We start from the raw sequence: 18356 nt of genomic DNA, 5'->3' as shown, positions 1-18356 counted from the left end.
CTCTCCATCTCTCTGTCTCTTTCTCTGTGCACACCCATGTACATATATTTTCCATATAGAAAAGAAAATGTGGTTTTGGTTTTACTGACTTTTAGTTCTCATATTTAAAATGTTTTTACTTAGTGTGATCTTTTTGTCATCATGGTAACCTATATTTTCCCCTTTGTTCACACAAGTTGGAAGCTCTTGTTAAAGCAAGTGCTGTTTCTATAGATCTTCACCTTTCTACCTTTCTGTTTCCCTATGGTGACTGCCGTCAAAGGAACTCAAATAACTTTCCTGAAAGACAGTATGTGGCACCTCTTGGAATAGCACCCACCAATAGATGCCCGAGGAAGTACAGATGCCACCTGCGTCACCCCTGCAAAGAGGTAGAGGGAAGCATTTCCCGTTTGTTTTCTTGTTCTTTTAGTGGCTCCTGCTTAGGGGCCCCCACAGCTCTTGCCTTGAAATTTTTCTTTCAGGAGCATGTTGGACCATCTGTATCTCTGGATAGCCAGTCCACAGATTGTGTAAAACCAACCCAGGCTTAGCCAGTGTGAGGCAAAACAAAACTTCCTTTAGTTTAGACATTTCCCCCTTTATGTTTCCTAATGAATAATTTAGCTTTAAGTGAGCTAACTAACTAATAACTAACCAATCAACCAACCAACTAACAAGAACTTAGAGTCTCTCCCACAGTAAGTCTTCTTACTGCTTTGAAAAATTTATTGTTAGTTCAACCAATTGGCTTCCTTTCACATACTTAAGGGCTAACGTGATACTTGGCCATTGCGTTTCTGTTGACCTGTATCAGTACGATGTCAGCTTATAATTGCACGATCTAAAAATAATGATGTACTATGGCCTAGTTTATATCTAGCTTATATTTAATGCATTTCCTAGGCCATTATGCTTTCGTGGTTGACTGCATTCGCCATCATTTCTGTTGGGAAATATTAAAAGGGATTCATTAATGATGTGGTCTGCTTAACTAGGAGTATATAGGGAAAATATTGATTTAGGGGATGACAAGGGTGAGAGTGTGCTTTTAATATCTCACGGCCTGCCAAGCATGTGAAGGCAAGATTTGGTTTATGATTTGTTGCTCTGGTGAACAGACTAGAGAGTGGAAGCTCTTACGTGTCCTTTACACCAAAACATAAGCACTGAAACTCAGACAAAAGAGGGCAAGATGGCTTTTCCCCTTAAGCTAAGATATTTCATGTATTGTATCCACATCCTGTTAACAAGTACCACTTACTTAGGTCTATTTTACTTCTAATCCCAAGACAAAGAGCTAGGATTGAAACAATTCCAATCCAATCCTTACAGTACCCTCTTGCTTTGTCAGGCTTTCTAATGGCTGTGATAAAACACCATGACCAAAAGCAACTTGGGGTAGAGAGGGCTTGTTTGGCTTATATTTCCATATCACTTTTCATCATGGAAGGACATCAGGACAGAAACTCAAACAGGGCAGGAACGTGGAGGCAGGAACTGATGAAGAGGCCACGCAGGGGCCTCTGCTTGCTCCTCATGTATTTCTCAGCCTTCTTTCTTATACAACCCAGGACCATCAGACCAGAGATGGCATCACGCTTGACAGGCTGAGCCCTGTATCAATCACTAATTAATCAACCGTAGTCCTAATATGCTTTATTGAGCTTCCTCTACAGTTTGAATTCTTGGTTAGTTACTACTTTACTGCTGCATAGGGGTTTCTGGGATGATTTCTTCCCATGATCAGCTTCTGGCAAGCAGAGTCTGAGAGTGCTCTGAGTTTGCTAGCCTCTTTTCAATAAAAATAGCAACATTTTCACACACTTGTTTCATAGTTCTTCATCTTAGCTGCTTGCTCTTCCTCATCAATGAAGATAATGAGTTAACAAAATGCAAATATAAACATAGCATGTCCTCTTGCTTCTTTTTTTTTTTTTCTTGGTTCTTCCATGGGAACAGTTTATTAAGATCCATGGAACCCTTTACTGTCACATCTGATGTTCAAGGGCTTTCTGCATCCTATCAATTTCTCTCTCATACTTTCTCTCCTGTCTACTTATCCAGTCTACTTTCAGCAAGACCGCATTCTGAGTTCTCATGGCTTCTCACCTTCACAATACCAACATTAAAGAGATCCATCACATCTTGAATTTATATAAAATGACACAGTTAAAAGTAGTGAGGATTCATGACTTTCCAAAGTCATTATTTAATTTTATAAACTTATTTAAGTTCAGAGAGTTGTGAAGATTGCTGACTGTTGACCACTATCTAAGTATATTTGTGTAAGGCTGATACAGTGCCTGGAAATAATTGGTTATAAGATTTTTAATCTGACAGAACCAAATGTTACTGCATTTGTATGAGAAGGTACATAGATAATGTTCTACTATAAAGAACGTTAAGGTGCTTTTATTTAGTATGTAAACAGCAACATACAAGTTGGGTGTTTCTTCTAATGTCCCTAGCGATTTAAGTAGTTATAATTTTGAATAAAATTTCCACACATTCCCCAAATGCAATATAAGTAATATTTCTTTACTTTGAGGATGATGAGCATGACATTCTGAGATAATGAACTTGCCCCACATTCCACAGTTGTCTGATGAAAAAGCCAGAACTTACTAATTTCTTTCCAATCTTCTAGAAATTCTAAATCTATACTCTTGGCAAAACTATAAGTTTTCTAAGGTTCCAGGAGATAACTTTTGGAGATCTTTTCTTGAACTCTCTTGAAATATAACACATTTTCCTCATATGTGTGGAGTGATATACATCATCAGTCCTCACTGGAAAGATTCCTAGGTTACAATGAAGAGAGATTTACATCTGAGGAAAAACAAAAGCTGATTTTAAGAAAAGGCTCAAATATTTTCTCCTCTGCCAGCTTACAGGAGAGTCAGCTGCATCAATGCAAGATAAACAAAATACTCATCAATGTGATTGTCAATTACAGGTGGGGGAGGGGTCAGAATGATAGAGAGGAAGATGGCAAGATGATGTCCAGAGTGTGCTCAAAGCAGCACATGCTGCCTAGACCAAGATTCTTTTAGATGTCTCTTTTGAACAGTTTGCCATCATTACCCTGGGTTTTTCAGCCCAATCACTAAACCATTAAAAACTATTTACTTATAATAAGCAAAAAACCTTCCTCTAAATGGGATCTGCTTCTCAAAGTTCAAATGATCATAATTTATACTGGCAGAACTTCTTACCATCAGGTGAATGAACACACAAGACCTACATAACTTTCAGCATTAAAAATATTAATAGATCACCAACATCAACAACAACTCCACCCCTACCACCTCCATCCCAGCTCCATCACCCCCACCTCCACCCCTACTTCAATCATCATCACCTCCACTGCCTCTATCACCATCTTCATCCCTATCTCTTCAACCATTACTACCATGTAGTGGTGCTGGGAATCCAACCCAGCACCTCTGTACATGCTAGGCAAGTTTTCTAACACTGAGTTGTGCATCCAGCCCTAATCCCATCACCCCATGCTACTAAATATTTTGTGTTACAAGAATGATTCTGCAAAGTCCATGTGCTGTCTTTATAAACAGTTCTGAAATAGCCTACCCTGCAGTTTGTAGTCTTGGCTCCATTTAAGGAGTGTGAAGTCACACAAGGTACTCGTTACTATTCATCCAGACTTGTTTCTTGGACACCCCTACTGTTTTCCTCTTTTTATGGACAGAGACAAGAGTCATGTACACAGACCAAGTACACTCATCTTCACCTCTCTGAACATTTGACCATGGAACTGGAGCTAGGTGTTCTTTGTGCAGTTGGCTTCCCTCTCTGGCATGCTGCCTGGGCAGCAGGAGCCAGCCAGTGGCTGACCCAGCTTTATGGCCTCATTACTGAAAGGTGGAAGACACTATACGTAACTACTACATGGAGAGAAGGGTTTTGTTTGTTTGTTTGTTTGTTTTGCTTTGTTTGTTATTTTTTTTTCTGGACAGCTGCTCAGAGCTACAATTCTCAATGGGATGAAAGTATAAATTCTTAAAATTCCCTATGTAGTTTTGCCCCAAGCAACTTGGACAATAAAGAATATTGAAGACTGTGAAGATAGCCAAAGAAATCCCAGGAAGAGAGATTCAGGTCCAGCAACCACATCCAGCTGGTCAAGGTGCCAGGACCTTCTCCCTAGCCTCACTTTCACTCTCTCTAAGTGAACACTTTCTGTCTCACTCTTCAGATCTGTGTTTCCCACATAGCTAGCTGTCAAAAGCTCCAAAGTTCTACATTTTACCAACAAAGGAGGACTACCTTTCTGTTTTCAAAGGTCCATGTACTAAGCAAGATGCATTAGTAGATGCAACTCATTTGGTGCAACAGGATTAGCCCTGGGGACACTGCTCTAAGATTAAGCTGGATATAGGTCCATGTAAGGCACATACAATGTAGGTATATAATATGATCCCATGTGAGCAGGTCCAAATTATTCTTTTGTTCACTTGAGATAAAATCTCTGGCCTCAAATTTGCAATCTCCCACCTCAGATTCCTCCCTGATGAGGTGGCAGGTATGTATCACCATGCCTGGTTACAAACCTGAAAAACCTTTCTCCCCAAATATGCTTCTGAACATTTGCATATGGTTTGAAAATTTGAGTGTCAAACCACAGATGGAGTGTCATTGATGTCATAATGTCATTTAGCTTCATCTTCTTTTGACACAGGCAACTGTATAAATTTGAACATTCTGCAACGTGCTACTCACATTTCAGGGCCTGTGTCAGAGATGATATATCATATATGCACCTAACTCCTCATCCTAGAGTCTCAACAAAACTGCAACCAAAGTTTGGGTATCCTGTAGTCTAAATCTTCCTCAGGCTGTAGTAGGAGTGGAACACAGATAAGGAAATAGAGGCTTCTTCTTTGCCCTATTTTTTTTTTCCAAAGTGAGAGGACCATAGTGTTTCATCTGTGTTCACATTATTCTAGATACTCTAGCTATGGCTCCAGACTTTGGTTTCAGTACAGAGTCCCCAGGGAACGAATGCACAGACCCTGGTGATCCTTGGAAGGACCTTTTGGCAGAGTGATCTTTCAAAATGGATACTGGCACAGATGTAAAGAGGACCAAAAAAAGGAATCCTGGCTTGTATAGCGGATAGACTCAAGTTCTAAAAAGGTTTTAGAGAGTAAAAGCAGGCAGATAGTGTAAAACCATCACTGTGGCCGTGTGTGACCTGTGATATTCAGAAAATAGGAGTCAGGACAGAGTTGCTACTCTTATCCAGGCAAATGGCTATGATGCTTCATCTCTTCCCATGACCCCAAGGAAAGATGGCAATGGAGGGAATGAAGCAAACTCTGGGATGGACTTTGAGCTCTTGAGGATTCCTTGAATGTGAAAAAGACTATGCAGAACCATGACAAAGCCCCAGCATCTGGCTTCATTGCTGGTGAAAGGTGTTGCTACCTGTGTACATATTCTAGAGGTGTGGGGTTCCTCATGTGTACTCCCTGTTCCTGGTTCATGTCATCCCCTGAAGAGATGAAGTCCATCATCTTCACATGGAACTTCACGTGAAGTCCATCCTTTTAGCTGGAATAGTTTTAATTGAAGGTTTATTAGAGAGACATGTGGAAGAATCCTCCTCCTTCATTAGGGCTGAGGCAACTTGATAACTCTGTGTGGATCAGCCTGCATTGGCTAGAATGCGTCTAAATATAACATTACATATACATATAAGCATATATCAGAATATATGTTTAAATTAGGATTATTGAATTTTCTCTAATTTTTAAGACCAAAGAATACATAGATCACTCCTACATAAAGCTAAGGAACAGGATTTGATGATTTAACTATAGAAGAAATAACTTCACACAGAATGGGTGAGGTTGGTGCTATTCCTGCCTAAAACTCACCTTTCTGGAGGAGTAGCCTGTGAAAGAACAGGCGTCTAGATTCTCACCTCACAAAACAGCATGAGGTTACTGTTAGCTCTTAATTTTTTATATCTTTATTATAGGTAATTCTTTTCTTACTTGATTTGAGGAATGTTCTCATCTTTTTCTCATACATTGTGAAAACAAAATGTTAAAGGATTTAGCATAACAACCATTGGCAAATTGTGATGTAAAATAATACTCTGCCTGCAATTAGCCAAGGGAGTTTAGCATGGTCCAATAATATAAAATCATTGGGCTCATAATATTTTAGGACCTGAGTGAGTTTGGCAAGGAACAAAAATTATGTTAGCATTAAAACTCAAGCAAAGTAACAATTAATTTAAATTTCAAGGAAATATAAAGGAAAGCATTGTGCTGTGACATGGGACATTGACACAAATAACTCCCCAGTTGAATATTAAGTAGATTCTAAACTGGTGATTAGACAGAAAATGGACTGTTTTTGTTAATTCTCTTATGCACCAGTCTCTGTCCTGAAGTATTAGCTGTAATTTTGCTCAAGGTGGTATGGCACCTGAGATAGTAGTCCTCTAGATAGTTGCTTCTTTACTGATGATACTACCCTCATTTTATTCTGCACATTGCCTTTCTAGGTACATAACCTTTAAGCATCGTGAGCACATATTTAAAGTAATTTCATATGCTAATTGAACATGTGTTATTGAACAGGTGAATTTTTGTGCCTAAACATATGTTTACATCCCAAGCCTGAGACCTGTGAATGTTACAATTTTTAGAGTTAGAGTCTTTGTAGATGTAGTCAAGTGGAGATGTACTCTTACTGTATTTGGGTGGGTCCTGAGCCTATGACTAGTGTACGTGTAGAGGAGAATTTGGATGTACACGTATACACATACGTGTATGTGATATATGGTGATGAGGTAGACACAAGATTGATGCATCCATAAACCATAAAATTCTAAGAAACATTGAAACTATCAGAAGCCAGGGCAGGGGAGTGTGTGTGTAGGGGGTGGTTGTTTTTTTTCTTACAGCCTCCAGAGAAACCATGGGTCTGCCAGTGTCTTGGTTTAGGACTTTTGGTACATAGAATATTTCAGAATAAACTGCTGCTCTAAGTTACCCAACTCTGACACAATAGACTTGTTTGGAAGTAAATGCGATAAACTGTCATCAGTGATGATTTTCCTAGGAGTAATTCTTATGAATGGGTCAGATGAGTAGGGAATTTTCTGCTAATTTTTAGCACTGAGTTTTATGAATAGTTAAAATATTCCACTTAGTAAATAATGTTTTTTTTTTTTTAAGGTTTCTGTTTCACTGTCCTAACACAAATCAAGATTCCCAGATAAAACAGAGTCTTCCCCAAAGAGCCATGTATATGAGACTAAATATTCAGCACCAGCTGTTTCCTCTTGTTCTTTTATGGCATCATCAGGGACCTCCTGAGGGCTGCATTTGTCATTGTTCTAGTCGACACACAAAACAGAACTAGACAAACTAGACACTCTGGATAACTCATGGGAAAAGAGACCTCATCTTCCCTTACAGAAATTACTCTGGTGTCAAAAGTTAATGTTAGAATAAGCCACAGAGGCCTTGAAGAGTCTATAAAACTCAGTTTTCACTCCATGATGTAGTTAAATTCACCCTTATAAAACCATTAATATTTTAGCATTACTCGGTCTTGCATACTTACTCAAGAGAAGAAAAATGAGGATTTGGGGAGGATATTGCTATTATCATGAAATCTTCCAGTATTTGGGATCTAAAGGTATATTTCTGCTTGGCCAGGATAAAAGTGTTGTATGGTGTAAAGATTAATTTTATCTTATAAGTAACTAACTGGTTGTACCACTCCACTTTATTGAATACCTCTCCTCCTATTTATTTGTCTTAAGGTAATTATTTTCCCTATCTTTTAAAAACTATGTATTTTAAAACATGATTTTTTTTTATGGTTTTCAGGATCAACCCTAGGGCCTTATGCATGTGACATCCAAGTTTCATCGCCAGCTTCAATACCACGCTCATTAGAAAAGATAGTTTAGACACCTTTTCTTATCCTAAAAGCATCACTAATAAAACACTGTATTTTCCCAGCTTATATTAAACAGTAGTGATTTGTGTGGTTCTCATTATTTTTATCTAAGCAAAGTGGTGTATTTGTTGTTTTTTGCAGCCCATGGCTTCAAGTTGACCTCAGATATTTTTTCTTTAAGTCAGAGATTCATGAGAGGCTATTCACATATACTGACTCTACCACAACATGTTTTTTTTTTTTTTTTTTTTAAAAAAATCATTATTTATGTAAGACATGAAAATAGAATTAATGACTAATTTCTTTCTTCAGAAAGTTTGCCTACATTCTACCCACTGCCAACTATTTTGCTAAATCTTCATGTGCTTAGATGAGTCTGAATAAAAATTAATCGTTTGCCTTTTTTTTTTTATCTCCACCCCTTTTGTTTTAGATAGTCAATTTTGAATCCAAGGAAGCTGCTTCTGCGTGGGAGTGGCAAGAGAAGTTAGAGAACCACATGGAAGACACCCAGGACCTAAATGAGCAATCCGTAAGTCTTGAGTTAACCACGGTTCTGCTTTAAAAAAGAGATGAGAAGACTACTCAAAACTTTCTTAGAAAGGAACCTATTGTCAGCAGTAAAGGTTTGGGTTAAATGTATTTTGTTGATTTTTTCAAATACTCTTGCAAGGCCACAAAATGGGCCTTTGGAAATGTGCATCGTTCCTGCTTAATGATGATGTCACACTTTGATGTGTCCCTTGATGCTCCACTTGGAGAGTCTGAGTTTGGAAGACTAGGGTGTTGAAATCATGCTGTGTGTTTAAACAGTCTGAGAAATTTTATGTACTTCCTTTGTTATGTTTTGTTCCAAAAATGCTGGATGGCTTATGTATTGCTGGCCATTGGGAATATAATAGGAGAGAAGATATTATTAGCATGTCAATTGCTCATCTCATGGATGAAAACCACAGTACTCAAGGGCTTTCCTTATTTTAGTGGATTTATCAAGGGAACAAGAATGTGGCAGCTCGGTAACAATCCTATTAAGATTCTGTCTTCCTGTAGGGAGAGGCCTGATGGCTTCTCCTTTTGCCTCATTAGTAGGGTCTCAAAGACATTCATTTATTATTGTGTCCCACTAGGGGCATAGAGTGCTGGAGACTGTCTCTGTAGTTTTTCTGCACATAGGCAACTGGTGCGGTCACAGTGAAAACGACATGCATATCACCGTGAATCTCTTCCACAGGCTATTCTTCCTTAGCTTGTACAATCATGATTGACCTTAAAGTCTAAGGTTTCTTAGGATAGCTGAGGACAAGATGCTTACACACAACAGTGTAACTATAGAATAGACATACAAAATGAATTTTATTTTAAAATAAAATATAATGTGTGTTTTGGTGAAAAGCTTTTATTCTAAACTGATTTAATTTGTTTCCTACCAGATAATTAAAATACATCAATGTTTTAAATTTTGTACCTAGAGGTCACCTTAGTACAATTTAATTAAATAATTATAACACTACTCATTTCCGACAGCACCAACACAACAATGACCTGGTAAGCAATTGCTAGGGTTTAAAGTTTGTAATCAATCAGTAGAAGGTTGGAAAATGTCTTGATTTTGTAGACAAACTGTCAATGACAAGCAAGGGCTTTGAAACAGCCTCCAAAAGTGCTGGTTATGGAATTTGAATACTTGGGGCTAGAACTTTGGCAAATAGGTTCTAGTCGTCATGATGGCTATGTCTGTCCAACATGTCTTTGTGGGTTTCTAGTTCTTGTTGGAATCAGAGAGGAGGGTGGGGGAGGAAGTCTTCAGTGAGTACTCCTTTCTTGTCAGGCCAGCTCTTTCTTTTCTGGACCTTCTCTCTACCTGGAAGTTTATATGGCCACAAGATTAACAGATTAAAACTGACCTCATTGGCTCTCCTGCCCCTCTCTTTTCCTCCTTTTCTACTTTAATGTGGTCTTTCTGGCTTCTGTAAACGCCTTCATCAGCAGCTACTCAGCAGCTGAAGTAAAAACAACACACAGCAGCAGCAGGAACAACAACCAGATCAGTCTCCTCCTTCTGTTTCGTCCTACCCAGTTCTGACTGTTCTTTCTTGATGCCTTTCTCTGTGTCTCAGTTTCCTAACTTTGAGCTTATTTTAACTTGGGACAACCTTGTCCTGCTTCAAAATACATACCTGGTCACACTGTTGCTCTCCACCTTTTTCTTCAAAGCTCTTCTGTTCTTGAGAGATGATTATGTAAAGTTCAACACAAAACACTAAATACTATTGATTTCCTCAGTCTAATTTCTAGCTTCTGTCAGTTGCCCGAACCTCTCAGATCTTCTGGGGTCTCTAACGGATTATCAAGTGTGATCCAGCCCTTCTACTGAGCTCCTCTGACATTTTTGTAGACTCACTTGGAGCTCACTACTTCTGAGAACTCCTTCCAAGCTCCTTCCTTTCTTGCTACCCCACCAGCAACATAGTGTCAGCCATGCTGGAGAGGACATGTTGGGTTGGCCACATGGATTAGCCACAGTGGTACCAAGTGCCTCTTCAGTGTGCTGTGGTGACCCTTTGGCATTATCTCTAGCCTAACATTTACCACTGAGAGCTGAAACCTAATCTGTTTACTTTCATGTGTACTTCTGGATTGTAAACGACTGATGAGCAATGGTGAGTTTTGCCTGTCCTGTACTCTTCTTAACTATCATAATTTTTGCTGATGATCATAACTATAAAAACACTTATATAGTTTTGGTGAGTTATGTCTGCAAATGGCCTACCAAGGTTCAGAAAGCAATATTTTCGTCTCAGAAGACACAATCTCAGAAACGTGCGTTTGAAACACATATCCAAAGAGAATCTTGTCACAGCTTACCTGCATATTATCAAAACATACTTTGTCCTTAAACCTCCTTCTATATTTGTTTGCACTGTATCTGACTCTCATCTTGCACTTTTGCTAATGGTATCTAGAAAGATTTAGAGCCATTAGAAATAAGACTTAAAGCTCTGAAAACTCTATCATAAGTTTCTCTTCTAGAGTTACTAGTGTAGAAATTTAAGTGACTTTAGCATACAACATTTTTAATTTAAAAATGTTACTCTTTTTGTGTGACTTGTCTGTTTTAAAAGTTGTAAGCACAATTTTCTCTGTGTGTGTATTTTGCTTACATGTATGTCTGTGCATATATATATATATATATATATATATATATATATATAGTGCCTGGCTCCCTGAGAGAGACCAGAAGAAGGCATTGGAACTGAACAAGCAGTTGTGAGCTGCCATGTGTGTGCTGGGAATTGAATCTTGGTCCTCTGTAAGAGCAGCCAGTGTTTTCAACCACTGAGTCATCTCTCCAGTCTCAAAAAACATTATTTTTGATAACTGAGTAAGCTATGGGTTTAGTTCATACTTAGCAATGCATCTTTGGAAACTGTGAACTATATTATATTCCTGGAATTCAAATAAAGAATGGTCAATTTGTAGTACTTTTCTAATGCCTGTAAAATCCTTATACACTAAGATTTATCAAAATTCTATTTTAATGGAGTAGGATATTATTGCTGATTTTTTGCCTTTGTCTCATGTATTCAAACTAATGTGTTGAAGTCTAGAGTAAATTTATGATCAAGATAGAAGGCTTAAAACAAAAAGTGTATTTTTAAAACTATTACATGTTATATCATAATTTTAAATATTATAGGTTACACAATAAAATATTAGTGGATACTAGTTACATAAAGTGAATCAGTTAGAGTTCCTTGTAAAATTGTCTCCTTTAAATGTTATCTATCAAGAGTCTGAATATTCCTGTCTATTTCAATACTGTAACTAATTCAGTGCAACATTTTATTAATTATTCCAATTTTTACTCTAGTGTAGGAGAAAATATTAAACAAAGGATGCAGAAAGTAATAATGTAAGGAATAAAACCCCGAATAGTTCATGAAAGAGGGTAGGAAGCATTTAAGGGGCAGGCTGGGTAGGTGAAGGACTGCTGTGGTTTGGGGAAAGAACAGAAAGGCCTAAGAGAGATGTCATACAAAGACCCAAAGGAAATGAAGCAAGTAGTCATGTGGACATCTGAGGCAAGGGGTTTGGGTTAGAGGGATAAGTAATAGAAAATATTCAGGGTGATAGATGCTTGGTACTTGGGAGTAAGGCCACGAAGACCAAGGCCAAGTTGGTGGAGTGATAGTCAAGGGTGTTTGGTGATGAGCACACGGAGATTATCTCCATGGGAATGTGGAGGTGCTTCCCAATTATCTCAAGAAGTTTAGCATTTGCTTAGTGACATCTAAAGTAATGGGAGGATCTTGTAGTCAAGGATTTTTAGTAGTTACAGAGAAATGATAAAGATTAATATAATGTAACCTGTTGGAAATATATGGCAAAGAGAACAATTCACTGATAAAACTAACATTCTTTCACCAACACCATGCTAAGTACTTTTCAGGCCATGATATAACATAAAGCTTTCAAAGATGACCCTGGATTTCAGGACAAAATGGATTAATGAGACGAGTATTATTTGATCAACTAGCAGTAGCTATGGTAAGAAGTGCTGGACTCAGAAACTGTTTTGAAGACAAAAATAAGACTTCTTGATGATGCTCTGGACACATGCTGTTAGAAAAAGAAGGGAGTCAAAGATGCTTTCTGTTCTTTGTCCTGAGCACTGGGTGGGATATAATTGACATTGACTTAGTTGGGATATTTTGAATGGATGGCTGGGGTAGAGACTGGGAGCTGCATTTCAGACACAGTGCTGTGTTCTCTCACCTTGTTCTACACTCCTCTCTCCTCCCTTTTCACCTGTACTTACCAGTCCATACAACATGTTCTAGTCTAAAATACATAGGTACCGGATATAGGCGTCATTTCCAGGTGAGACTGTGAAAGCTCCTGCACATTCCTGTGGCTCATCTCTTTTCCTCGGGCAGCAGTTCTAGACTTGGGGTCACAGCCCCTTTGGTGGTTGCATATCAGATATTCCACATACCACATAATTGCATTGTGATTTATAACAATACCAAAATTGCAGTTACGACATAGAAATGAAATAACATAGTTGGGAGTGATCACAACACAAGGAGCTGTATTCAAGGACATTTGGAGAGTTGAGGAGCAGTGCCTTAGGGTGATGAATAAGGAAAAACCTGGATTGCTGAGCACTACACGGGGGACAGATTCTCAAGAAACTAAAAGAGGCATGAGAAATTCCACATTTTGTTAGCCTTCAAGAAGAAATATTGATGAGTCAGATATCACTATTGGAACTAAAATAAGGAGGTTCAACAGAATTGGGGAATTCATGGTATCAGAGGCAATTAGAGAAAGAAGGTTGATGGAAACTACCAAGAGAGTGAAGTCTAGATAGAGAAAAACAAAAAGGATGAAGTCATCGGATCCTTCAAATTTAGGGATCATGGTGATGACAGTCTATATAAGATACAAGAAAACTGTTTGTACCTACTGCATAAACTCATAACACTGTATTATTCCATGAGTCTGTTTCCACATGTAGCCAATTTTTGTTTGTTGTATTTCCTTCCAATATTTCTAGCAATCGTGTACCAAAGTTTTGGTTACTGGGTTCATCTATATCTCTGGGTAGAAATCATCATACATTTATGAACAGGTATTGGTACATCATTTAGTTCAAGATTTCCACCAAACTAACAAAACCCAGAAATATTTAGGTTGAAATATTTCTTCATAAAGACTTACTATTTCCCATTGCTACAGCTTTAGATAGGATAGATAGCAGTCTATCTTGGCAGAAAATTGGCCACGGCTTCATGTGTCTTTTCCTCAATATTATTCATATTGAGTTGGCTAACTCTGTTATGGGGTGGCTGTGGAGGGACTGTCTTGGGCAAGGTATGATGCCCAGCAGCATCTCTGATGTATACCCACAAGGTGTCAGTAACAGCACTTTACTTTTTTGTGGCAATAAAAAAAATCTCTGATTTTGTTTATATAGTGGATTGATGAATTACTGTATATTGAACCAACCCTGCATTCCTGGGATAAAGCCTACTTGATCATAATGAATAATTGTTTTGATGTGTTCTTGGATTCAGTTTGCTAGAATTTTATTGAGCATTTTTGCATCGATATTCATTAGGGAGATTGGTCTGAAGTTCTCTTTCTTTGTTGAGTCTTTGTGTGGTTTATGTATGAGCGTACTTGTGGCTTCATAGAATGAATTGGGTAGTGTTCCTTGTCTGTCTGTTTTGTGAAACAGTTTATAGAGAATTGGAATTAAGTCTTCTTTGAAGGTCTGACAAAACTCTGCATTAAATCCATCTGTCCCAGACTTTTTTTGGTGGGGAGACTTTTAATGACTGCTTCTATTTCTTTTGGGATTATATGACTGCTTAGATGGTTTATCTGCTCCTGATTTAACATTGGTAACTGGTATTTGTCTAGAAAATTGTCCATTTCATCCAGATTTATCAATTTTGTTGAGTATAGGCTTTTGTAGTAGGATCTGATGATTTTTTGAATTTCCCCAGTTTCTGTTATGTCTCCCTTTTCAGTTCTGATTTTATAAATTTGGATACTGTCTCTCTGCCCTCTGATTAGTCTGGCTAAGGGTTTATCTATCTTACTGATTTTCTCAAAGAACCAGCTCCTGGTTTTATTGATTTTCTGTATAGTTCTTTTTGTTTTTTATTTGGTTGATTTCAGCCATGAGTTTGATTATTTCCTGTCATCTACTCCTCTTTGGTGTATTTGCTTCTTTTTGCTCTAGGACTTTCAGGTGTGTTGTCAAGCTGGTAGTGTATGCTTTTTCCAGTTTTGTTTTGTTGTGTTTTTTTTTGTATGCACTTAGAGTTATGAGTTTTCCTCTTAGCACTGTTCTCATTGTGTCCCATAGGTTTTGGTATGATGTGTCTTTATCTTCATTAAATTCTAAAAAAGCTTTAGTCTCTTTCTTTATTTCTTCCCTGACCACATTATCATTGAGTAGAGTGTTATTCAATTTCCATTGGAATGTTGGCTTTCCATTGTCTTTGTTGCTATTGAAGACCAGCCTTAGACCATGGTGATCTTATAGGATGCATGCGATTATTTTAATTTTTTTTTGTATCTGTTGAGGCCTGTTTTGTGACCAATTATATGGTCTATTTTGGAGAAGGCACTATGAGGTGCTGAGAAAAAGGTATATTCTTTTGTTTCAGGGTGAAATGTTTTATAGATATCTGTTAAGTCCATTTGGTTTATAACTTCTGTTAGTTTCACTGTATCTCTGTTTAGTTTCTGTTTACATGATCTGTGTCATCCCTTTTCCCACATCCTGCCCTTTTGTGTTTATAAACCCTGTGTGAAAAAGGAAAAATTATGATTTGATTACAAAAAGAAAAGAAAAAAAAATCTACTTTTCTGTTAGCCTTCAAGAAGATGATGTCTTGGGACATCACCAAATGTCTTCTGCAAAACGATCAAGGACCATGATCTGCAGCACTCCTGGCTTCTTGGAGTTACTTATTTAAAATCTTGAATATGTTAAAATATAAGTTGTAAAAACTTATTGAGGGACCTAGCATATAGAGAAAAATGCAATACAGAGAATAAGAAAGAAAACAGGGGCTATAGAGACGGCTCAGCAGTTAAGAACACTGACTATTCTTCTAGAGGTCCAGAGTTCAGTTCTCAGCAACCACATGATGGGTCCCAACCATCCGTAATGAAACATGATGTCTTCTTCTGGTGTGTCTGAAGATAGCAACAATGTACTCACATACATAAAATAAAAATTAATTAATTAAAGAAGGAGAGAAAGAAAGAGAGAAAGAAAGAAAGAAAGAAACAAACAAACAAAGAAAGAAAGAAACAAAGAAAGAAAGAAAGAAAACAAAATAATATTGCAACCATAATAGAGTCCGTAGCAACAGGAAAAGCTTCCACCAGAACAGATCATATATGGATTCAGTCATACCTTCAGTAGTTTTTCAAATGGTGGGATATGTTATCTTAGACACAATATGTCCTACCCTGGGAAACTTGGGCAATAAATATATCTCAGAGGTTCAGAACAGAAGGGGGTAAGATTTGCTTATGAGCTCAGGGTGGAGTGGATTTTTCAAATTAGAAGTGCTAGAACTATGAAGAGATGGGGACTGTGAAGTACAATTGAAAAGCTAAGAATATTCTAAAAAGATCTTTAAAGTCAAACTGATATAATCATATTCCTGGGCAGCCATCATGATGGCATCACTGTACAGCAGAAAGAAATATGTTAGATAATGTCTCTGAACTTACAACTCTGACATAATCATTACAATTTTGAGCAAGAAAGCAATTAATATAGTGAAAATAGTTGGAAAAATTAACTTGTTAATGAAGAACAGGGAGTTTTTGTTGTGGGGATGCTTCTATAAAAAAAGTACAGTCTAGGAAGATGGCAGGGGATGGGGCTAAACCGAGAAGGCTAACAAATTTATAATGCAGGAAAAGCAGGTTAACTTAGGGGGACTTGAAGCTGGTTATGCATGAATTCAAAGGATCTGAATGGGGGGTCACTGATAAACAATTTTTTTAATAAAGAAAACGATAATATGTAGTGGTTTTGATAGTCTAGCCACAGTCTCTGCATGAGCTAATCACCATGCTGAAACAATGATCTGGTTGTCTGTAACCTTAAAATAACGATTTGACAACAGAAAACGACAAAGATTAGCGGAAATCACTTGAAGAGTAAGCACTGCTGAACTTGGTAACTAACTAGGCTGGGTTAGTAGAAGGAAGGGTCTGTGTTGAAATGGAGACAGAAAAGGATTATTGTGGTGTTTAAGTCAGAGGAGATACCCCAAACAGCTCAGGAGTGTGAGTCAGTGACATAACAAAAGAGAAAGGTATGTTTGAATATGAAGTTTTTCAGAAGATGTCAAACTATTAATTTGTGAAACTCTAGGCCATTACAAGTTTAGGCCATTCATAGGGAGCAGAACAGTACTTTCTTTTAGGAATGCTTCTGAGAGGAAACAATGTCTAAGATAAGAACAAGAGAATGAACACAGACGTAGGAGACCAGCACATTTATGAAGTAATAAAGGAGATGAAGTGTGAGAGACTGAGAAAGAGTTAATAGAAAGCTAGAGTAGTCAAAGTTCCCAGAGCCATGGACCAAGAGAACTTGCTGCAAGCTTGGCTCCCACTGTGTATGTTTGAAGAGGTTAAGCAGACAGGGTCCAAGAAAGAGGCTTTCTCACTACTTGATTGAAAGGACATGGTTTGCATTTCAGAGTGAACTTCCATTAAAGATGTGGCGAGATAAAGCACGTGGACAATAAGGGAGTCATAAAGACCTTGGAAGTTTGAAGAGACACAGGTGGTGATTTAAGGGTGACCTGTGTACAATTGATGACAGGGTTTAAGAAGGGATCCAAGCACTGACAACATGCTCAGGTTATTGCCTAAAGGGTAAGGGGACTCATGGAGAACAGATAGATGATTTGATGGTGAAAGGCTATCCCACTCTGACTCTAGAGATGCTAAACTATGCATCCTCAAGGATTCCAAGGCACTTTCTCACATGGCACTAGGTTTTACAGGAATGCTAAAGCCAAGTACATCTGTTCATGCAAGGTCAGGAAGTACATGGGAGCAGGGCTGGATCAAGGGCTTAAGTAGTATAAAGAAGATTTGCAATAGCCATTGTTAAAAAAAAAATGGTAGATGATTTGAAACCTATTATATAAATAATACAGGTGTTTTCCGTTTTAGCAAAATACAAAAAATGTCATAGAATAAGACTTAAGGACTGTGTGCTGGCATTGAAAGTTTATGTATTTTTTATTGAAATCATAAGAGAAAAGCAACTACTGAATAAGAAAAATGTTATCACCAGAAGAAGCTGCTTTTGTGATATTTAGTGATTATCAACATCAATAGCACAGGTAACTATTTTTACTGGTGTAACTATATCAGGTTTGATGAAAGTATGAGACCAGTTATTTGATATAGACTTTAAAGTACATTTCTTACAGTAGTTAAAAAACACTGTTCAGTTTTCCTCAGGATGCAGAAAGGCTTTGTAAGAGTTAACTTCTTGGAAAGCTCATGTGGAGTCTCTTGGCAGGAGCTAGGATAGCAGAGTGAAGAAGATTGCAGAAGAAAAACAAACAAACTAGAGTTTAAAGAGTGAGAGCATCAACTGTTTACTCTGCTTTGCTTTCAGTTAACCTCTGCACATACACAGTCACAGACACTTCGGGTCTGAGCCCCAGATGCCCACCCTGACACTTATGTTCAATGTACTGGCTGCCACAGTCTTTATCAATGTTATAAATAAACAGATACATAATGCATATAAGCATATAAATCTATTTACTGTGGTGGCTTGAATAAACTAGACCCATGAGAAGTGGCACTATTATGAGGTGTGGCCTCGTTGGAGAAAGTGTGTCACTGTGTGAGCAGGC

At 37.8% G+C, this 18356-nt stretch overlaps 1 protein-coding gene across 10 annotated transcripts in view; it reads left to right on the top strand.

The window, feature by feature from the left end:
• Positions 1-18356, top strand: part of Eya4 (EYA transcriptional coactivator and phosphatase 4) — a 242822-nt gene that overhangs the window by 18587 nt on the left and 205879 nt on the right. For all 10 annotated transcript variants that reach the window (XM_076928116.1, XM_076928125.1, XM_076928124.1 and 7 more), the window contains exon 2: positions 8363-8461. In XM_076928116.1, the coding sequence (XP_076784231.1) occupies positions 8429-8461 (33 nt within the window). In that variant the 5' untranslated portion in view covers positions 8363-8428. The remainder of the gene's footprint in view (positions 1-8362; positions 8462-18356) is intronic.

The sequence above is a fragment of the Arvicanthis niloticus genome, chromosome 30, assembly GCF_011762505.2.
Source record: "Arvicanthis niloticus isolate mArvNil1 chromosome 30, mArvNil1.pat.X, whole genome shotgun sequence".
Taxonomy (NCBI): Eukaryota; Metazoa; Chordata; class Mammalia; order Rodentia; family Muridae; genus Arvicanthis; species Arvicanthis niloticus.
The sequence above is the reverse complement of the archived record's forward strand: the minus strand, read 5'-3'. Positions and strand labels throughout refer to the sequence as shown.